The sequence below is a fragment of the Besnoitia besnoiti genome, chromosome IV, assembly GCF_002563875.1.
Source record: "Besnoitia besnoiti strain Bb-Ger1 chromosome IV, whole genome shotgun sequence".
NCBI classification, from domain to species: domain Eukaryota; phylum Apicomplexa; class Conoidasida; order Eucoccidiorida; family Sarcocystidae; genus Besnoitia; species Besnoitia besnoiti.
The window spans coordinates 577,644-600,259 of record NC_042359.1 but is presented as its reverse complement, the minus strand read 5'-3'; the positions used below and the strand labels follow the sequence as shown (position 1 = coordinate 600,259).

At 54.2% G+C, this 22,616-nt stretch overlaps 1 protein-coding gene across 1 annotated transcript; it reads right to left on the bottom strand.

Moving 5' to 3' along the window:
* Positions 1-1,477: 1,477 nt before the first annotated feature.
* On the bottom strand, positions 1,478-21,825 carry BESB_052280 (uncharacterized protein; the record flags this gene model as incomplete). The annotated part of the gene is made up of 32 exons (XM_029363663.1): positions 1,478-1,555; positions 2,012-2,107; positions 2,514-2,596; positions 2,854-2,923; positions 3,585-3,710; positions 4,138-4,181; positions 4,684-4,893; positions 5,595-5,685; positions 6,193-6,258; positions 7,031-7,203; positions 7,519-7,628; positions 8,208-8,275; positions 8,971-9,050; positions 9,830-10,013; positions 10,574-10,834; positions 11,390-11,545; positions 12,319-12,386; positions 12,909-13,185; positions 13,575-13,660; positions 13,911-14,183; positions 14,637-14,810; positions 15,330-15,457; positions 16,083-16,136; positions 16,662-17,005; positions 17,494-17,712; positions 18,348-18,487; positions 19,023-19,071; positions 19,429-19,553; positions 19,858-19,958; positions 20,553-20,749; positions 21,135-21,209; positions 21,757-21,825. The coding sequence occupies 32 exons, from the start codon at positions 21,823-21,825 to the stop codon at positions 1,478-1,480; spliced, it is 4,275 nt and encodes a 1,424-aa protein (XP_029219586.1).
* Between the last annotated feature and the right edge of the window lie 791 nt (positions 21,826-22,616).

Below are 22,616 nucleotides of genomic sequence, written 5' to 3'. Positions count from 1 at the left end.
ACTGACTCTGTTTCGCAAACTATCAAGCTTTCTTTGCAGCCACACACACACGCGCGAGCCGCACTTGCCCCCTGATACCGCGAGTACAGTTCCTCCTCCTCGCGTGTTTTTGTAGAGGATCGGCGTGCAGCGTAGAGCGTGTCGCGGGCGACCCTTCAGGATGAGTTTCATAGCTGCTAAGAAGATCTCCCAGATATGACGACAGCACACACAGCGCACCGCTTAGAAGAAGTCTCTCGCGTCGCGCGTAGAATCCACGATACGTTGCAGCGACCAAGTGACAGAACTCCTTTCTTTGTCTTTAGAGAGCGAAACGAAGACTTCGGAAGCATGTTGGCGAGCCGCGGAGCTGCTGTCACTCGCCACTCTGCGATGAGATTTTTCGAGTGATACACTATGGTGCGCTCGTCGACGGTGGGCGCAGCAGTTTCAAACCCTGAATCCGAAACGAAGCTGCTACGCCCTCGGTGCTTAAGCAGAAACGAGTTTGAGAAAAAGTTTCGAAAGAAGAGACAAGGACATGCACGTCAGTACCAACCGAGAGAGACACGTTGGGGAAGGCGTAGGATTCGATATTCAGGGAACGCGGATTTTCTTCACATTCGAAACCACAAACTCTGATCGGCCGTCGCCGTCTAGTCCTGGGTGGTCGTCTCGAGGAAACGAATACGCCTGTTGACGTCGCCAGTGCAGGAAATTGCTTCTGTGGATCTGTGAAGTTCTGCCGTTGAAGCTACTGCTACCGTGTTATTGTATATTCAATAGACTCTCCTAAGCCGCAGTTCGCAGACTCGTGCCTAAGGTGGGAGCTTTGCACGTGCGCGGACTTCTTCGCCTGGGGTCGTTGACCGCTCGATAGACGCACACAGACAGGCTCTGCGCAGCTGCGTAGGAGCAGAGACGCGAAGCGTAGCATCTGCATTCCGAAGTATGCATTTACACAGAGATGAGCGAAGAGATTACTCCCGCGTAGGGAAATGTTAGCTTAAGGACGGGAGGAGGCTTTTCGTGGCGGTGAGCGGCCTCCGCTCCAAGTTCACGAGAGTGGAAGAGAAAACAAACTTTCTTGTTTCCCTGTCTACGAGGGATGTTTTTCCTTATGGCGCTTCGGCGGCACACCCCGCGGTTCATCCCTTTACGCGTGCAAGCGACGGTAGGCCCTGAGAAAATGCTCTTTGTGACAACGCGACACAGAAGCGCATGCAACACCGAGACCGTGCTTGCAAAACCTCGACTGCTGTCGCTCCGCCCGCGTGACGCTGGCGCACAAAAACATGTATATATGTATATGTATATGTATATATATATATATGTCTGTACGACTCATAAATATTTACCCAAGATCGCTGAGTTCCTGGTGATATCTACGCAGGAGCTCTGCGCGCGCATCTACTTTGCCATTGCCAGGACGATGCAGATCTGCCGGCCGCCGACACGCAGGACTTCTCTTCTGAGAAAAGCTTTTCTGCGGAGTCATTCAGGATGCGGCCTCCTCTTCTGTGGCCTGCAGCTGTTGCTTGATCTTCCTCTTGATTTCTTGGATTGTATCGTCGCTCTAACAGCACGCACGCAACACACGAGACCGGAGGTATCTGCGGGGATCGCAGGAAGTCGATCTGTATTCCAGCCCCTGTGAAGCCCAAACGCCTTGCGCAAGTCAGTGGACACGTCTCGTCGTTTTCGCGAAATTGTGATATCGTGCACAGGCGCCTCGACAGAGAGGCCGTCGAGAAAGAGTCGGATTTGAGACCAGAGGCGCGCGAGACTCCTGCCATCTGCACATGTGTAGAGAGTGACGCAGACAAGAAGAGGGTTCAGAAGATACGGATCCGGAAACGGCTTTCGAAGCTTTGCCTCCGTCTCGGCGGTGAGAGGCCACACCGCAGCAGATCCAATTCAAGCGTGCGTAGCCTTTAACAGGAGAGACGCTCTTTCGGAAGATATATCCGCTCCAGAGTTTTCTGTTCCCTTTGTTACGGCAGTGTGGCAGCCAGACCGGGGCTGGACGGACCTGGAGCGTGAGCCGAATTTCGTCTTTCAGTTTCCCTCCGAGAAAAGAAAGAAGGAGATCGTTGACGGCCCAGCTGTGTTGAATCACTTGCGAAACCTGAAACCGTCACTCAGGGACCCGGCGTCGAGACAAGAAAAAGTGAAGCCCCTCACGCGAAAGCCGTCCCCCTCTCATTTCGCGAGCGAGAACGAGCGAGAGAGATGAATTGATGAATGGAGAGATTCTTTAAAGACAGAAACGAGCCGCTGCGACTCTATAACGCACGGCGTCGGCCCCCCGAAGCCCCAACTCCACACGCACCTATCTCGAATCGTTCAGTCGCACTCACACGCAGAGACATATACCTACATATATATATACATGTGTATATATATTTATATTTGTTCTTTCGGGTTCTGTTTGTAGAAGCTGGTGTGTGCGTGACAGATGTGCCAATGGAGATCTACGGGTGGGACGTGGGTGCACGAGCCTCGCTTGAGTACCGCCGCGGAGCCCGGCTTACTGAGAGGCCGAGGGTCTCAATGAGGTCACACGCGCATCCAAAGGCGCCAAACGCGCTTGCAGGAACGTCGAGCAAAACGAGGCCTGAGCGTCATGAACAAAGCGCAAACAAGTCACCCTGCGTAGGCAGTTGTGCGCGGCCTATACAGATATATGTCCAGGCGCGGACGAGTCTGTGGATGCATTCACACACTGCAGGGTGGCTGCTGCACATGTAGGCGAGGCCAGTATTGTGTACAGGCAGCTGAAGCGTATGCATGTGTATTGACAGCGGCAAAGCGATGGATACTGTGGCACGCACACCGCGTGCAAAAACTCTTATGAGGAACTCGGCTGCTCACCTTGGATTTCACAAACTTCTTTCAACTGGAGAAGCTGCCCGAAGCCCCCCGACTCGAAAGCGTCGAGTGGCTGCAATCCAAGAAAGAGTCACATTGCGAGATGGCAAGCACGTAGGAGGAAGGACGCGAAAGACAAGGGGTGTGGGGGGAGAGTTGCATCGTGTGGACGTCGAGTTTTTTCTACGACTTGTGTCTTTGTTCAAATGAAGAAGAGGAGACTGAGGACGACGCAGAGCGCAGAGACAGAGGAACGTGCAGCGAGGCTGACGTTGAGGCGCGATATTCTGACGGGCACGAAGAGGCAGCTCCGTCAATTTCCTTATCAGATTCAAACGACAGCGCAGCGCGCAAACGTCCGAACAGAATATGCCTTCCACGTCTGTATGTGTAGGTATACATGATGATGCAAACGCTCGCAGAAAAGGAATGCAAACATGTTGAGGGATCACTAGGGAAAAAGTGAGCGAGCACAGAGCCTGAGACGTCTCTCACAGTCGTTCGTAGCATTGAGCAGCTGTGGACTCGCACGCTTGACTACGTCTATCAAGGCAGTTGCCGAAAAATTCCGTTTGTTTGTGTGGGCATGGTGACAAGCAGCTCAGAGAAGGAGCGCTTGCGCAGAGAGTGTCGCGCGGCCAGGGTCGTGGTGAGGAAGAACGAAACCCGGCGAGGGAAGCGAGTTGGCGAGTACAATTGGGATACTTTTTTATCTGCAAGTGTCGCTGTCTTACCGCGAACGGGAAGCCGCAGATGAGGACATTTTGCATGGGGAATCTCTGGAGTTCTTCGCTGATCAAGCGGACGATGTCTGCGTTGCCGTTCCTGTGTGCGAGCAAGTCTCTCGGTGCGACGGTCGCCTGCGAGCGACAACAGAAACGTGCAGCTCACTCAGTGCAAGAGGATGCGCTTAAGTGCGGCTGTTTGTGTGCCCCAAATACAAGTATCAGACAGCAGAGACCTATCAAAAAAAAGTAAAAACTCGTACTCGTCTGCAAAGCAGTATACAGACAGCTGGCGGCAGACAGCTCCACGTACTCGTGCACATCAGTGCGAGAAGGTGCACGCGCGAGCAATATGCTCTAACCTTATTCAGAAAGCGGTCCTTCGCATACGGTGAACATATGCAAAGGCGAGTATTTGCGAATATGATATCACTCTCCACTCTCCAAATATCGGCGTGCAGCGCCGTCGCCGACTACCCTGTGTGTGCGCCCATGTCGGTATATAGAGATATATATATCCAAATATGTGTGGTTGGTGAAAGCCTTGGCGACAACGGCTCACTAAATCGCGTAAGATGTCCTCTGCAGTCGCGTTGCCTCGAAGCTCTGCTGCAGTCGAGAGAAGCCACAGGGAACGCGCGACTCGCGGGTTGCGAACGTGTGTGACTCGCCCCCAGTTGCCGCGCTGCAGGCCCGCGAAGGATCCGCTTGCGCAGACTCTCGGCAGCGCGCCTGCTGTCATGCATTCTAGATATCTTCGCAACTCCTCTGCTGCGTCCGTGCTTGAAGGGACGCCTCTGTGAGCGCCGCGGAGCATTTCGCGCCTCAACCGTTTGCACAGTCCCTTCCTAGCCGGCGAGCCTGCAGCCCTGCACGCCTCGCCCTTAACGTCGCCTAGCTGCGCGTCTCTGCTGCTGTGCGCAGGCATGCAGCTCGAACGGCCCTCTCTACGGAACGGGGCTGCAACCGTGCCCGCGAGTCGCCCAACTCCTCAGCTGCGTCTCCTCCTCCGCGTGCGCTTCTCCATCAATAAATGTGCGTTTATGTGGTTCTACAGTTGTGGGTCCGTTTGTGTATGTGTGGGGAGGGGCTGTTTTGTTTCGCACACCTGGGACGAGCATCTGGTTGACGTCGAGGATTATCGCGCGCCGCTTCTTGGCGACGAGGTCGCTCACGTCCTGCGCCAGCGCAGGCTTCAAATGCGAGGAGGGAAACAGAAACACGCGCGGGGTGAAGACGCTCGAAATCCTCTTCCCCGGCGACCCGTCGGCGAGCTTGACAAGCTGCCCGCGGGCCTCGAAGAACCTCCCCAGCGCCTCTAAAGGAAACAAAATCGAGGCAGCACATGTCGCCGCGCCGCCGTCTCTCCACGCCGCGAGGACGCAAATCTACGCCTGACATTTATCCATTTACAGCCATATATAAATAAATATTCGAATACATATATATATATATATATATATATTTATATATGTATGTGAATGTCTGACTTTGACTGCATGCTTGAGAGGTGAGGACCTGCGGCGCTCCGCGGCATTGGTGCTGCTGTCGGAGGGCTTCGGCGACTCGTCACGGGTTTCGAAAGCCGCAAAGAGAAGACTCAGAGGCGCGAGGAGCGCCGCAGAGTCGTGTGCGCTTTGGCAGCGCTCCGAACAACGGACGCAGGGGCGAATCGACTTAAACTAGGTAGCTGGCAAACTCTGTACGCAGCCTTTGACTCGTATTCGTGCCCTTCCCTGTGTGCGTGTCCGTGATATTGCACATATCTATCCATATATATGCATATATATACATACATGTCTGCATACATACATACATACGTACATACATACATATATACATACACAATGTTGTGGCTCTCACGCGTACAGCTACGCAAGCGAGCGGCTTTTCAGCGAGTCGCCAGTGCTCAGCCTGCGTTTTTATACGCTTCTGGCAGTGCTGCCTGAGAGTGTAGGCGCACCTACATGCATGCATGCATATGCGATTGTGTGGTTCATGTCGAAGGGGCGGGCACACCTGCTTTCGCGTAGTAGGCGTTCAGCTCTCCCTCGAGGTCGTCTCGAGGGTCGACGCCCTGCTTTTCGTCTTGCAGGCGCTGCAGAACTGTCTGCGCCAGAGATGAATAGGACAGTCAGCGAAGGTTCAAGATGCGTTTCACCGGAAAAGTAAATATTTAGGAAACCACCCGCCAGTGCATGCAGATGTCCACTGCCCATACAAACCCTAGCTCTACATATGCACGTGTGTGTCGTGTTTGCTTCCGTGTGAAGAAAACGCCTGTAGAATCATGCACACAGAAGGCGGATATGCTCATGAAACTGCCATGCGTGGAGCCTTCTGCGTCGGCATGTCCTACGCTGTTGTGTCCCTCGACAGACACGTTTGCATACTCCAGATCGCATTCTAGCGGCCATGAACATCCGCTTGCAGCACATACATGCATACGTATATATACACCATATTTGAATGCATAGATCTACAATTGGGCATGCATAAATATTATCGGCGTGGAAGGCGTTGTGCAGCACTTATGCCTCTGTGATGAAGCATTCATTTTTTGTGTCGACGGTATACGATGTTCGCTGGAGCTCGCACTATCTCGAGAGGCGCTCACCTCCATATCCACATCGACTTGGATGTATTTCTGCAGTGTGACGCCGTGCTTGATAAGAGCCGCGGCCTGAGGAGAGCGTCAGTCAGAGGCATCCCCGGAAAATCAGAAGGTTGACATCTGCCTTGTAGTTGCTTTCTTCGCGCCCGTATTCATTGAAAGGCATTTGGGGCGTCCAACGGGTTTCGAGAGTTGCTTTCGCTTCTGTTGCACCGTATCGCTGTTTGCTAGTCGTGTGGAGTGTGTGTCGCCCCTCGGTACTTTTGCACGTCAGAGTCGTGCTCCAAGAGTCTTTTGCTCCTTTCCCTTTCGTTTTTTGTTTCTTTCTCTTTCCGCTCCTGCGGAGGTGTCAACCTCTGCGCGCCGGTTGAGTGAATGACCCATAAAGAAAAATTTACTCCTAATCATATGTTTACTTTTGAGGAAGAAAATGTTATTATTTTCCCAACGCGTTCACAACATGTGGTGAGTTGCTCGGGCTGCGAATGCGAAAGCCTGTGGCGCGTGCTCCCGCAGCCTGTTCAGCTTTGAGAAGCCTCCACGCCTGATCCGGCCGCCAGCGAGTGCTTTTCAATTTTTACTATTTTTTTTTCTCTATGTTTCATCTCTAAAGTATATACAAAATACCCTATATCCACTGTATATGAAAGTAAAGCATTACCGATTTCAAGGGTGCTTGCAAACCAAAAGCAATTGAGTTACGTTTCGAAGCCGCCCCACGAACAAACCGCAACAACTCTTAATAAAACATATTTTTTAACTGTTTCCCAATCTGCGTGAGGTGCCCACTGAAGCCTCTGTCGCGCTGGCGACAGAGGCTTGCCGAAAAGAAAGTCTGTACCTGCTCGACTGTGTTTGGAAAGCCGATCAGAATACAGCCCGAGCCGCGGAGGTTGGGGTCTGTGGCGAGCGTGGCGGACAGACACGAGGCACATTCGTCGGGGTTCTCAAGCAGCGCCGCGAGTTTCTTCGGAGGCAGCTTTTCACCTTTTTTCGCGGACTTCAGGATCGCGCCTGAAGGGAAAGAATCGCCGCATCGACCCGCGTCTCAGGGTTTCTCGACGCAGCTCTCCGCACACACTTATCGCGGAGAGGAAGCCGAGGCAACGACTACAAAAAGCGACTCTGCAGCGGTGTGTGCGTATAAGCTCCTCACCCCCCCTCCGGCGGGTGTCGTCGCATCGTCTGTCATATATTTCTAAAAAGGAGACAAAGCAGACAGCGAGACTGCGAACGCGGGCGGGAAAGACGAAAGCAGCGGCGGGTCCTGCAGGGGTGGAAGAGCGGAAAACTGTCCAAAGAAAAGAACGAAGCCCTGCGAGCCCTCACTCATATCGGGAAGCAGCTTGTAGCCGAAAGTCTCTTGGAGGTGCTCCAAGAGAGCGCGGGTCTCGACAGTTGGAGGGGCTGCGACGGCCACTACGTCGGCGACCATCGAGCTGCATGCAGAAAAGGAAAGCGGAATCGTTTAACGAGCCCAAGGCGAATGGATTCTCTTCACAGCGAGGGACTGTCGCTCTCTACGGGACAGGACGACCTGCATTGCATGGATGCGCATGCATCGTATGCATAAAGGGACTAGCGCGGGTTTCAACCGGCAGAGTATCTTTGATGTCACACGCGAGCACCGCCCAGCAGGGGCAACAGGCAGAGCCAGACTAATACATTTACAGACTCAGAAATAGTAGGGAATCAGCGGCGGCGAATTACTTATCTCGTCACTGTCGCGTGTGCTCACTGCGTATTTAGGATCAGACCAAAAACGTAGGATACTGAATATGACACCGCTTATGAGATAAAGACAACGTTCTCATGTGCTTTTCATGACCAACGTGTTGAGTGCTACATTTACATAGTGGGTCAGGTAGATAGTAGGTGTGTTAAGAGTTTTTGTAGGCATCTTTACGTTGTTGTTTCGTGAACCGTAATGCGGCGTGCGAGAAGCCTCCGCGCGTCTGCTACTCCTTTTGCGGCTAAACGAAATCCAGTGGGATAAGCGTCCTCACTTGCTGACTCACCTCATGACTTGCTCAGCGAGCTCCTTCGGAGTGCTGTCCTTCGTCGCCTTCACCTCCACGACTTTGAGCTGCCGCAGGAAAATGCAACGCGCCGGTGCATGTCGAGCATGCAGCGCGGCCGCGTCAGATTACGCAGAATAGAAATGGAGCACAACGAAGCACACAAACCCCTACATCTTATATATATATGTACCGTAAATATACCACCCATGGTGACTTTTTCAGCACGCTCATGAAATCAGTTCCCGCAACTACCGGGGGGGGGCAGTTAAAATGACCGTTTTAACTGCCCCGTCTTCCAGCTTCCAAGCAAACATGATTTCTGTGGCGCTGAAACCTAGCACTTCCAGCTGACTTGAGCAATACAGAGTGCCAAACAGAACACAAGAAAGCAAAGCATGGCGTCGGGAGAGAGAGGGGGGGAGGCGCAGCACAGCAGTCACCGACACAGAGATGCAGAATGTGAAACAAGAAATGCAAACGACCTATCTCCCCACGGAGAGAAGAAAGACGTGTCTCGCATCTGTGCTGAGAGCCCTATCGCCTTGTTCCAGGGTGGCTGACGAGGCAATAGTCAACAGGTCAAGGCAGTGCAGCATGGCTCCTTTAGGAAGAAGTTGCTTCACGATTTACATGATCTCGTTTATTCACCCTAGAGTATAAAAACAAACTTGGAACAACCCGCGAGAAACGTGAAGATGAAAGAATATTAAGCAGGGCACACACGAGACGCCGACCGGGTTGAGATCGCGCCGCGTCGTACCTCTCGAGCGAAAAACTTGCTGAGTGCCTTCACGAAGGAAAGATGCGCGTGTGGATCTCTCTCCCCACTAGCCACAGTGTCTACAGCCGCAAAAAAGCAGTTCATTCTGTGCACAGAGACATATTTCGTTTGTCAAAGGATGCGAATCTGTTCCACATGAAGATATCACTCACGTCTAGAAAAGACTATCGCGTACCAAACACGTTCGCCCAGAGAGGGGCGATGTGGAAGAAGACAGGCGCGGATTCAAGTAGGCACACGTGTAGAGGCATGCACCAAGCGTTTCTTGGCGCCTTCTCTGCGTAAGTGAAGAAGTTGCGTTGATCACCCGTACCCCATTGGAGCGGGCGGAGTCTGCGATGCGCGGACATAAACAGAGGTGTACATCTGTACATATTATATACGTATAAATATATACATATGTGTGTACGTATATATATGTTGATATACAAGTACGAATGCGTGGGGAGGAAACGGAATGTTTGTTGAGCTCCTTCTATTCGTGGACATAGCGATAATGATTCCGAAAACCGCCTTACGGGCCTACGTGTATATTTATATTTATATTTTCAGAGGTCTGGTCGAATACATGTATATATATATATGTATATGTAGTCCTGTGTGCGCACAGTGTGGATGCAGCGAGACGCCTATGGCGAAAACAAACTGCGACACTCTGTAGAGATCAGAGCGAGACAGGCCAGCAAAGACAGAGACATATAAAGAGTCGAATGACACAGGCATACAGATACTGACGCAGAAGTATACAGGAGCGTGACCGCCCCGATTTATACGCATGCATATGCAAACGTAAATTTGCATGTGTGTGTGTGTGTGTGTGGGAAATAGGGCAACTTACCGAGGTGGACGAAGCCCCGGACGCGGACAAGGCGCTCGACGATGGCGTCTGCGGAGAGCTGCTTGAATTCCGTCTCTCTCCAGGCCTCCGGCAAGTTGATCAAAACGGCTCTTTCCATCTTAGTATGGTGAAGAGCCGCTCGCACGGCGGCCACGACCTCCGCGGGCGACGGCGCGGTGACCGCCTTACATTCGGAGAGCCCACATGCCAGGCAGGAACAAAGCCGCATAGACGGCGCGTATGCAGGGCCGCTGAGGCGAAAGAGCGAGGCAGCCTCGGAGCTGCGGTGGCAGCGAGTACACTCGGAAGCGGGGAAGGGATTACGGGCAGGAAGTTGGTGAATGCATGCACTCGGCGTGTCGCAGTGGAGACAGATACAGACAGAAAAAAAAAGAAGCAGCGCTTTCTTCATAGAGCCGCACGCGGGTGGGGAGAGGAAGGTCCTTGCGAGCCACGCAGAAAAGGCAGGGACAGCTCCGCACACAGCACAGACACATAAGCATATATATGATTAATGGCATGTATAGGTGTATGCAGATGTGAAGGTGTGTGTATAGATATGCATTTATATATATATATGTGTTCACGTGGTCTCGGCCGAGCTGCGGAACGCGCGCGCTCATCTGGCGAGGAGGTGTCATACGTGCCCACTCAGGAGTGCCTTCCGAGGTCTACGCAGGCGCACGCATGCATTTTGAAGAGCATTCGCGTTGCCGGCATTGACCCGCCCCGCTGTCTAGCTACCTGGAAACTGGAGGCCCTCTCCGCTGCCTCGCTCTCGAAGCGCGCCTCCACGTCGAGAAAAATGGTTTTTTCGCTGCTCTGGCAAAGTGCGCGGGCGAGGGCGTGAGAGTCGCAGCCCAGCAGCCCGGCAACGAGCGTGATGCGCGGCTTCAGGCAAGGGGAGACCGCGTCGAGGAGCCCGGAGGAGGTTGACCGCCGCGAGACCGCCAGCGGACACTGGCAGAGGAAGTCGCAGGAGACGCTCTGCAGGACGCCGCGAGCCTGAGAGGCCAGGAATAAGAGATAACCCAGAGGTCCGCGCAAAGACTTCAACCGACAGGCGCGGTGGGAAGGAGGCCGCCCGGTACATACACACTTTGTGTACCTTCAGACGAGCATATATATAAATATATACCACATTTTTACTCAAAAATATAACTGTATGTATCTGAATACAAATATTTATGGGCGGATACGTACTGATGCACGTGTGTATAGACTCGCATGCGCGAGAAGCGGTCCTGCTGTGGAGGCTCCTGTTGGCGTGTCCACATGCATACGTATTCCGTTTCAGCAAAAATATATAAATCGATACAACGATATGCACTGTGATTGATTTATTCATTATGCAATTACTGTCAGATTATATAGTCGCACTCTTCCGAAGCCCCGTGTGTGGCGTGTGTCGACCGCAGCCTCTCTCTCTTGCCGTCTCGTCTGCCGGTACGTCCCTCCGGCTGCGCGGACTGTGCGTATCTAAATTTTGCAAACTTCTCATCATGGTTCGGCAGACTATGGCGTGCGCGGAATGTTCTTTACGATCTGGACTCGCTTTACCTCCAAGTCAGCAAACACGGCGTTCATTTCATGCGAGGCGAACGCGCGGCGCTGCGTTTCGAGTGCCTTCAGGGCGAGTCTGCTTGAGCCCGCGGCTAAGACCTTCAGAGTCGAGCGCGCCGCAACGAGGCGAATCGCGCGGATGGTGCAAGGCACCTAAGGAACGCGAAAACATGCAAGGGCTGTCGAAGCTCATACACCCCGCGCGCTTTCTCGTTTTGGGTAACATGCTTTCGAAGAAATTGTTGCCGCAGGCTGCAGCGACCGGCTAACGGTCGACCCGCGGGGCTCCCGCGGCAGGGCAAAGAACGCGCAGGTTTGAGGTAGAAGCACAACACAGTGACCTTTACACAGGTTAGCCCTGTCTTATGGCTTTCAGTAGGCTCACGTCCTTGTCCTGTCCTCACATGTTCTCACAGCGAGAGAGAAATACTACTCAGATGCTAGTCTCTCTGCTTTTCAAGCATCACAGAAATGTGCGCCTCCACGCGCAGGTTTTTGTAGGCGCCTTTTCGCAGGTCGCGGAGTGCCGAAACAGCCAATAGCTCCGCCTGTCTCGGCGACCTTCCGGGGCGTTTCGAGGTCTATTTTTCTTCTGACGGTCACCCGTCACCAGGCAATGGAAACATCTAGCTGAGTCCACACAGCCCCTGTCCCCACGCAGAGACCGTTCACACACAGAGTTATCCATATGCATATATATATATATATATCTAAACCCTAAACCCTAAACCCTATATATATATATATATATATATATATATATATATATATATATATATATATATGCATATATGCTTATGCATGAGCCCGTTTGTATATTTAGGTTCTCCATATTGCATGCATAGATGCATAGAGAGGGCGATGGGTACACGGTAGGAGTGCGCTGGCGCGTTTTGTCGCTACCGCGCGAAAGCTCGCAGACCTACTTGGGCTTCGAGGAACTTGGCTTGCTTGAGCGTGGAAGGAAAATTCGTGATGACAAACTGGTCGCGCCCTGCACATCACCCGCGGCACGCAGGACAACGCCGCACTGCACCACGGTTTTGTCAACAATTAAGGAAACCTTGATTCATCTAAACACACTTGTGTGAGCTGATGCCCCATTCTACGCTGAAAACACACAAATTCACACACACTTACGTGTAATCATATATGCATAGATAAACATACAGAATGATATAAATATACGCACGCACTTCGTGTCCCGCAGGTCACGCATGCAGGCGTGGTATTTTTATGCTGCGTCTGCCTCAAGCGCGCTTCGCAAAAAACAGTTGAATCTTTCGCAATCCCCAGCGTATTCCAGCGCGCCTGAGCAGAACCCATTACAGAGAGCTACATACATGCATACATACGTACATACATAATATATATACATACACACGTATATAAATACACATATTTTTATGTACGGACGTAAGCACACAGCGATCCCTGGAGAGTTGTACGCATAGGCGAGCCAGTGGGTGTGCCTGCTGGATGTGCGCCTGGAAGTCGTTCGATAGTTTTTTCTCACCTTTGGCTCGCAGGGCCTTCAGGCGGTCGACGACTAGCGGGCAGACGGCGGAGGCGGGAGGCGCAGCGCCGGCGGAGAACAGACTGGGGAAGTTGTCGGCCTCACGCAGGAGCCGCAGCACGTCGATGAGCTCCGCGCCGCCGCGCGCGAGGTGAGCCTCGATCGCTGCAGTCTCGAGGCCAGGCGCCGCGAAGAGGTATGTCAAGGCAGGCAGAAAGAGTGCGCGGACGTCTCTAAACACCTCGTCTGTGGAGCGTGACGCAGCCACTGCGTAGAGCTGCAAGGCGCAGCGAGAAGAGGCAGGTCGACGCCAAGGCGCAGCGTGTGGGGAGAGGAGAAGAAAAGGCTTCACTCGCACAACACGCGCGCAGGCGACTCACACAGGGCGACGGGTGTAGGGATGGCGACAAACGAGGGTGCCTTGTCTGCGCCTCCGTGGGGCCTGTAAACTACCCACAGCGCTACAGCACGAGTCTGTGGATTTGTTCGCAGAGAGAGAACTACAATGCAGGCCGCCCCCGCACTACACAGCGACGCATGCGAATGCCTGCGGACGTCGCCTGCCCCAATTCGCTTGACGATTCGCTGCGGCGTCCTCTACGCCTGTGTGTGCCACGTGTGTAGCATGATCTCTCTCTCTCCACGCGGGAAATGCATTCGTTTTACCCGTCCAAGGCGCTCGTAGTGCTGCGTCAGCGGCGCGAGCTGCTGCAGACTCTGGTCTATCTTCGGTTCCCATTGCGCGCGTTCGTCTGCGTGACGAAAGGAAAAACGCGAGACGCTGTCTCCCTGGTTCTGAGCTGACGACAGCCAGCTGCGACACGGCAGCGGCGCAGAACGTCGCGGCGAGGTCTCTGAGCGGCCTCAGCGAGCGCGCTTGCGCACTCAGCCTCCTAGACACACAATCGCCTTTCGCACGCGGCATTGTTCGCATGCATAGGTAAAGGCGTATGCATGGTATCCTTGCGTATTCGCGCAAATTCGCTCCGATGGCGGCCTCACCTTGGGGCGCCCTCGCGAGCAGCAGCTCTCGTGGGCAGTCGAGGAACAGCGTGAAGGCGGGCTCTGCGCCGAGCTCTCTGTCGACGGCTTTCGCGTCTTCGGCGGACGCGCTCGCGTGGAGCAGGATGAAGCAATTGTTGTCGAGTCTCTCAGAAAACGCCTTGCAAAGCGTCTTCGCTTGCAGCGCCGCGGGCGCTCCAGAGGCGCCGCCCGCCTTCGCCAGCAGCGCGCCCAACGCGGAGTTCGCGGTGATTTCCGCCGCCACCAAGTCCTCTGCAAAGCGAATGGCGAGGTCAGAAGAGAGTTGCCGCATTCCGAGTCGGTCGCGTAGACCAGATCGAGCGGTAGACTCGAAACGCGTGGGAAATGCAATCCGTAACCCTCGGTATTCAAGAAGTGCCTTCGTTTGCGCCCAAGTGCGTCTGTGTACAGGCGTGTGCAAAGGCCTTCATATGCGGCGGCTGCTCAGCACGCGGGGCCGCGCTGTCTCGCAACACAAATCCGAATAAAGTCGACAGGCATACGAGGTGAGACAGAGCGCGTGTGCTGCTTTCAGGGTGAGATGCGACACCGCGGGGGCACTTTCGGTTTCAGCATCAGCACAACTACGCCGACGCCTGGAGAAGGCATTCCCGTGTGAGGCGGCGCCCGTGTTTTTGCGAGTCACGGCTTCGCCCCTTCCCCCTGAGAAACCGTAGAGGATGTCGACCCTCTGCACTCGCGTACCGACGTCAAGCACCAGGAATCCAGTTTCCTTTGCGAGTTTTTTTGCAAGCGACTTCTTCCCCGAAAACGGCGCGCCGACGAGCCTGACGAAGAACGGCGCTTGCGGCAGCGCGTCAGGCAGCACGCGCGGCATCGCCTCCTTCGAGACGACAATCACCTTGCGCCGCGGCTCCTCTGAGAACACAGCGAACTCAGCCGCGGAAAAAAAGATTTGAAAGCGAACTGTGGGCACGTCGAAGTGCTTCCGTGCATGCAGCCTACTCAGAGACACACGCGCCTGAGGAGTCTCTCGCAGTCGAAAGAGAGAGAGATAGAAACAGCGACATACACACTCAGAGCGACGCACAAATGTATGCGCATGCAGGCATAAACAGGTGATTTCGATGTACAGGTTGGTCCAGGTGTTGGTCTAAGGGACAGAAGGGAACGGTGAAGCCGGAGAGACAAAATTCCACCGGGGGCAGACAAAGCAAAAGCACAGGTGAGTGCCTTGGCGGATATAGGATGTGCCGAAGAGCGTGGAGTCTGTCGCATGCATGTGTGATTGTACGTTGGAGTACATGAGTTCTTTCTTTTGCACATCGGTTGGAAGCGCCGCTCACGCAGCTGCTGGCGGGCGCGAACAGAGGAACCGGTGTATAGCGGGCGCCTTTTTTCTCCGTAGGCCCATAGAGGCACGCATCCGCCCCTCACCTGGAAGCTCGACAGGGGTGGTTTTTCCTGGATTTTTGTTATCTTCAGCGTGCTTTTCCAGCCAGTCAGCGAGCCACGAAACCGCTTCGAGTCCCGTAGGCCGCACCGCACACAGTTCCTCCAAGCCCCTAGACGCAACGAGAATCGCAGTGTCGCGAGAGACTTGCAAGCGGCCGCGACTCTATAGGCGCAGAAACAGAGGCAATCCCTCGCTTGGAAGGAGGAACACAGAGACGCTCTCCACACATGTTTTACGTGGAGGCGCAGGCTCTGAGTGCAGCTGGGGGGTGACGAGATCTCCTTGCTCAGCGGCAGCATGCGCTTAGCCCTGCATAAACGTTTCGAGTGTTTTGGAAGAGGGATACGCTCCGCTCTATATATGCACGGCCATATACCCACACATTCATATGTATACATATATATATATATATGTATGTCTTTGCATGCAGCCAGACGTACACATATGGCAGGTCCATATTATTGTGCGTTGCCATACCGGTAAACAGCAGCATAGAAAAGAAAACAAGCGCGTTTGTATGTCTTTCCATGCGAATATATATGCTCAGTGTGAATTAGAAAACGTGTACGGATCTGCAGGCACGCATGTGCGCGGTGCTTGTCGCTTCTTTGCTGCAGCGCCCAGAGAGCGCATACATCCGTATGAAGAAGAGAAACGCTTTACACTCTTTGCAAGCTTCGTCTCGAGCGGCAGTCGCGTTTTTTCTGTTTGTTTCGGCTTCTGTCTCGCCTCACTTTGAGATGAGAAGCTGCAGAGTTGGCGGGATGTGCGTGCGTGACGGCGCGACGCTGAACAGGCAGAGCTCCCAGCGCACATGTCGACTGCAACTTGAACAAATGAAGCGAAAGCCTGGCACAAAGGTGTTCTCTGAATAGCTACGAGGCATGCACGCGGGTCGTTTATGTGTCAGTTCTCGCGCGTCTGCCTGTCGCTATTTCTGCCGGCGCGCACGTCTCTCGCTATTGAGCTTGCCGCCATGATTTGCAGACGACCCGCCAGTTCGCAGGCACGAAACACTCGGCATCAGGTGTTTGGGCAAAACTGCTGGTTTGATGCCGCACAAAGGCCGCCCATTCGTGCATGTTGCGACCGCGGAGAGGTCTCTGTCCCTCTGAGTGGGTAGGGAACAGCCGCGGGGGAGTGCCTCTATCCCGAGTTGCCTGCGTGCTCGTCACCGCCGCATCTGCGCGCACTCCGCATTCGCGGACGCCACCCGCCTTCGCCGTGAACTACAGGTGCGTTTTGTGCACCGTGCGAAACGGCGGCCTGTCTGCAGTGTGAGGTGACTGTTTTTTTGGGTTGCTCAGTCTCACGCTTCAACGTGCTTGCCGGCGGCCGCGCTTTTTCGAAAGAGATAGTCGTGGATGAACTCCGCATTTGGCGCAGGGTAGACTGGGAGTTCTGGGAAGACGTGGGCGATCGCGAGTTCGGCCTGCTCCCGCGAGGAGGCGGCGTGCACCGTGTTCTTCAGTGGGTTCTCTGCAAAGCGGCCTCTAAGGCTCTTCGTTCGTGGCGCGCGCTCGCTCGAGGCCGCCCGCGCGCCCGCGGCATGTCGCCAGATGCGTACAGCGCCGGCGCGCATCAGCACCAGCGCGAGCGAGGGGCGGGTGGTCAGGTACTCCACGAGCGAACTGAAGAAAGGTCGCTCCCGGTGCCGCTGATCCGCAAAGAACCATTCAAAATCTCAAACAAAGATCTGCATCCTCGTGCGCATACGTGTGTGGAGACAAGGCAAAGCGCAGGACATAGGCAGCGACTGGGTGCTGGAAGTCGCGGTCGCGGAGCCCGATGGGGACGAAGCAGAAACGACCGCCTGCGCAAACCGCGACACACGCGTCAGCGCTAGCGTCGCGCACGCAGGGCGGGTGCGTTGCGATTACTCGCATGCATGAACGTCCGTACAAGAGGCCTTCCAGTCGGAAAAAACAGATGTGTGGGTGCGTGTGCAGATCGCCTCGACAGTCTGTACAACTCTGCTCGGTACCGGAGATCTTGACGGCGACGTCTGTGGCTGTCCGCCCGCCGATGTGAGACTCTGAGCGAGTGAGGGGGTGAGGCGGCAGTGGACGACTCAGCCACGCCGAACGAAATGCCGCTCTCTCTCGAACCCTGCAGCTTGATCAGTGGTCTCTGTGTGTGGTTTACCGAGTACAGGGCGAACACATCCTCTTCGGTGAGCACCAGCTCGCGCTGGCGAATGATTTCGAGGCCGTTTTTCTCGATTTCGTTCAGGATCGCCCGCCGGACAGGCGTCGCCATGCCGTCGGGCTTGATGAGGGCGAACGTTCGCTCGAGGGCTAGGTCGGTTTTATCGAAAAACAAAAATGCCTCTCGGTTCACGCGAGCGGTGCAGTCGGCGCCATGCTGCGGAAGGACTCAACCAGAGACACGATTTTTCTGGAGAATGCCTTTTTGCACCTCCGCATACACCCCGAGTTGCATATGCACACCCTGTATATGCAGTTGAAACTAAAGGTGCTTTTCTAATTCTTTGAAGGAAGAATTCTTGCCACTCTGCACACACCAGACCAAGATAAACCTGTGAGACCCGCAGGCACGCACGAAGTTTAGGATGACTGTCGACAAGTGGCTGCGGCTGAACGCCGAGAATCGCTTGAGATCTCTGTTTTTTACGTCACACGCGCACGCGTGTCCGTCCAGGCAGCGAGGTCGCAAAGCCCTCCTCTGCTTCCTCGATTCACCATTTCCATTCTCACTCTCCCTGTCGCCTGAGAGCATGGTCCCTTTCTCTTTGTGAGCTTCCCAGCGCCATCGCGACACTGTCCAGCTACTAAATCGTAAAAACACGTTCGCGCGTACTCCTGGAAGGGCGCATAGTCATAAGTATACATGCGGGTGTATGAACTGCAGATGAATGCAGATAACTCTGTAAGGGCGCGCCGGTGCGGTTCTCCGAGTGCGTAGAGGTTTCTTCGCAGGGAGAAACTGCCATGCTTTCTGCGCTTTTGCGTTGCGCGAGGGAGTCGTGCCGGCCTCACCACCACGTTGCGCGTCGCATCGCAGCCGAAACGCCCTCGCAGCGTCTGCTTCGCCAGGCGGCGCGCGACTGCGGAGTCTGTCGGGCCGCAGAGAAGCCACCAGCGCCGTATCGCGGCCTGCCCCTCGAGGATCATCGCCACTAAAAAACATATCGCAAGCTCGATGCGAGGCCTCAATGCATAACTCCCCAGATAGATAGATATTGCTGTGCATATGCATGTATGTGTGGAGTGAAAGGCAAATGCGCCTGCTGGCTGTTCAGTACAGATGCCGATATGTGCCAGCATGTGTGTAGAGTCCCTTGTAACGGCATCTGTTCCTAGACATGAAAGGAAACGCGTCAGCTGTCGAGTCTGAATATGCGCGCGTTCAAGACAGTTTACCGGCGAGGAGTTGACAAACGTCGGCGACAAGCGTCTCTATCAGGTTCAGCGGAATGCACACGTTAGACTCAGAAAGCAGGGAGGTGGATGCTATCCGTGCTTTGGCTTTTTTCCGTGCGGCCAGGCGGCTCGCGGATCTTGCGGAAGAACTTTCGCTAATTATCTGGTTTGTGAAAAAATATTAGAAATTTCAACAAACTCTATTTTTTAGAAAATTTTTGACTTAATTTCATATGCAAGGTAAATACGACTTTTATTAATCAAAGCTTTTTTATAAAAACAAATGCCTACCTACTCCGTCGGGACTCGTCATGAGCAGCCGCAGGTCCTCGTAGAAAGGCTGAAAGAGCGTTTCGCAACATAAAAGCAAGGCGTCCCGCCGTCATTTCCCGGCACACAAATGAAGCGACTCATGCAAGCAAGCAAATATATATAGTCGCGAACATATATATTTATATATATATATATATATATATATATAGATTGTGTGCGAGCAAGAGGAGCTCGTGAGCACCTTCGCGTCTGCACACAAACAAGTGTACTCGCTCAGATGGGGCAAAATCAGGTTGGTGTATATACAGCGTCTGGAAAGTCGACGATTAGTGAATCAGATTATAGATAGCCTCTGCTCTGCGTGGCGCAACTTCTCTGTGTGTCCTTCGTAGAGGGAAGCGACTAGCTGGTCAGTCAGGCGCACGCTCTTTTTGCAGACGATGCGCAGTCCACAGTTGAGAATTTCATCTTCAATCTCCTCGCAGAGCCCGGCGGCAACGGCGTCGGGCTTGATGAGCGCGAAGGTCCGCTCGACTGGGCACCTGTCCACTGGGAGCCACAACGCAGAGTCGCACGCGCCTCCGGCGAATGAAGAGAAATCGAAAAAGCGCCAGAGGCGTAGGAGGCGATCATCTCACAGAAGAGGCGGTGAATGCGCACGAAAGCACAGAAGAGGCAGGCGGCGTGAGCGCCTCACGCAACGCCGAAGAAAGAAGCAGAGGGGAACCGCCGAAAGCCTCGCCTCTAGCGAGGCGCCCACGCGGAGGGGAGTCAAGAGAGAGAAAAAGAGGGAGAAAAGGAGCTCTGCTCTGCGTTCGAGGCATGAGTAAAGTGTGTCTCAAAAGCAACTTACGGCAAGGAAAGAAGAATTCCATTTCGCGTTGAAACGACCAGTCGCAGGCGCTGCAAAAGAAACCTGCGTAGCCGGCCTCTTCAAGAAACGCCCCGCGGAGGCTGAGAAGTAGACAAACCATAGAGCACCTTCTCACGTCAGCATTCCGCACGAAAAATCCTGTTCTCTAGGCAAGGCGCCAGCAGCCCGCAGCCACGCTGTTCAAATCGCCAAATGTCACAACACACTGGCCTTTGTACCCCTCAAATCAGTGAAGACAGAGGAATATATACACATGCGTCTGAACATACGTTTGATACACAAAGCAGACGAGCCACATGGATGTACGCAGTGATATGCATGAGCGTGCTTCGAATCCGTGTTATTGCACATCTAACAAAAACTTTTGCACTGCCTGTCAACGCGGGAGAGGGGGGGGGGAGAAAACTGAGGATCGACCCAACACCGCACTTAAATGCGCCTGTATGTAATTATGTTGCAGAAAGGGGTACGGATGTGCGCACAGGTGCTAATGCAAACTGTTCTGAAACGAGACAAGGGTGTGCGCAAGATGTGTCTGGACACGGGGGGCAGGCACAGACGACGCAGTCGGACCTGTTTGGCAGAGCAAAATCGATAATTACAACAATGCCGAGCGTGACTAAAGCCTCAGCGCTGGGTGATAAGAGAAGAGAAACCGTGGAGCCGCCGCTTACTTTGTCTGCCCGGCGGCGTGCGCCTCCTTCGCCGCCTGCAGGTCCTCGCGCCCAACGAGGTCGCGGAGCCTTACGACCGTGTCTCCTACCGGGTGTTGCAGCACGAGGAGACAGACGTAGCCGGCGCACGCTTGCGAAAGAAAGGCGGATCTTTCGAGGCCGCAGGGTGCGTCCTGAAAGAAGGCGTCTGCTTCATCCTGGTGGCAGATACACACGACAGCGAAGCGGAGAGGTGCAACGACTCGCAAGTCGACATCCACACCTAAGGATGAGAAAAGGCGGCGCGTGGATTGAGAGCCTCCGCCTCTGCGATGATCTTTTCAAGCGGGAATCTCCCATTACGCTACAGAGGCGAGAGCTGCAGCGACGAGTTCGCGTCGCCGTGCGAGATGCGGCATCCCAAATACGCAGGGACTAACTAGATACAAGGAATTTAACAACAGTGAATAGATGTATATAACGACAGGGAGTCGCTGGAGGCGCACCGCGTGAACGCGGACTCGAAAGGCCGCAGCTCTCTCCCTGCTGCGCGTGCTTCTGTTTTGCCTTCTGCGTCGTCGCTTCCAGCGTTTCGAAACTCACGTGTGTGAAGCAGAACTCTTTTTCTTTGATGATATCGAAGTCTCTGTCAAGCAGGAGGTCCACAACAGACTTGACCTGAGAAGACGGTGAAGAGACATTCGCGCGGAGCCGAAACGCAGTTGAGCGGAAGGATCAGGCTCTGCGTAAACGCGAGCCACAGATATGCCGCTGTCTGACAGAGGACGCGGTGAGAGAGAACGCTGTTTGCCAGCAGCGACGAATATCCGGAGAAATCTCCGCAGTGTGCCCGTGCAAGCGCGCAGCAGCCGCTGTTAGAGCTAAGGTGGCGGTCGACTTGTGGCGCTTCGGCAGCGCCCAGTGCGGATGCCGGAATCCTTCATACGGCTTCGCCGCAGCTAGAGAGACAGTAAAACTCTCTGTTCACGCGAAAACAGATTCACTGGAGGTCCATGCAAACGTGGATCTGGGGAGTGGGCACTTCGTGTAGCAGGGAGTCTCTGCAGTTGCGCGGATTTAATCACGCCGAAGAACAAGCAAATTCGGCTGAATGTCAATCAAGCATGCGAGTTTCACGTTTTCCATGAATTCTGTTGGAGAAGAGAATGTGTGGGCTTCATGTGCATTTTGAGGTCTCGATGGCGTGTGTCTGTTGGCACCGTACCTTTTCTGTTCGAACGACTTCGGGGAGCATAAGGAGCATCGCCCCTTCGCCTCTGTGAGTCACCGCCATCCTGTCTGCTTTTTCAGTCCGCGAACAGGAAAGGAGATGACCAAAGAATGGCATCCGCCCTTTGGCGAACGTGCCGGTACTGGGAGTTCTCTAGACTGTCTTGGAGTATTTGCGAAGTCGGCTACAGCGAACAGCGAAACCCATACAGATAATCGAGAAAACGCGCGGCGTAAGCTAAGCAGACTGGAAGCTACACGCGGCCGCGGGCTGCCGATTCGAGGAGGCGTTCCTTCGATCGCGGGTTGAAAGCACGAATGGAATTCAGGGGGGAGCAGACAGCGGATATGCGTCTCCTAAGCCGTTTTGCGCTGAAACTTGACGGCGCGAGAACGCGAAATCGGGGAGAGACGAATCGGCGGATTCAAAGCAGCGCACACGGACACGAAAATCGCATAGAAATTGGTCTCCAGGACACGGCCTCTCAGAAGGGTTCGGAGGTACGGGAGGCGCACGAGCGAAGACCGGAGAACGTTCGCTTCCTCGCAGCTCTTTTGCCGCACGTGTCGGGGGCCGCCAGAGCGTCTTTGGCTTCTTTCTTTCGGCCTCTCAGCATCCGATGAGAGCAAGCGATTCGAGTTCGAGGGTGGCAAAGAAAGGCGCAGGGAAGAAGGGCAATGAGGGGCGACTAAGCCGGAAGACGAAGGAACGAACGGGAGAAAGAAGGGAGGGATGAATGGCTAGAGGCGGCAGAAGAGACTTGAGCGAGACAGAGGCACAGGCGTATGTGCACACGCCTACGTATGTCTTTGCGTATGGCGCACGTCTTCTGGCAGCTATTCATGCGGTCATAT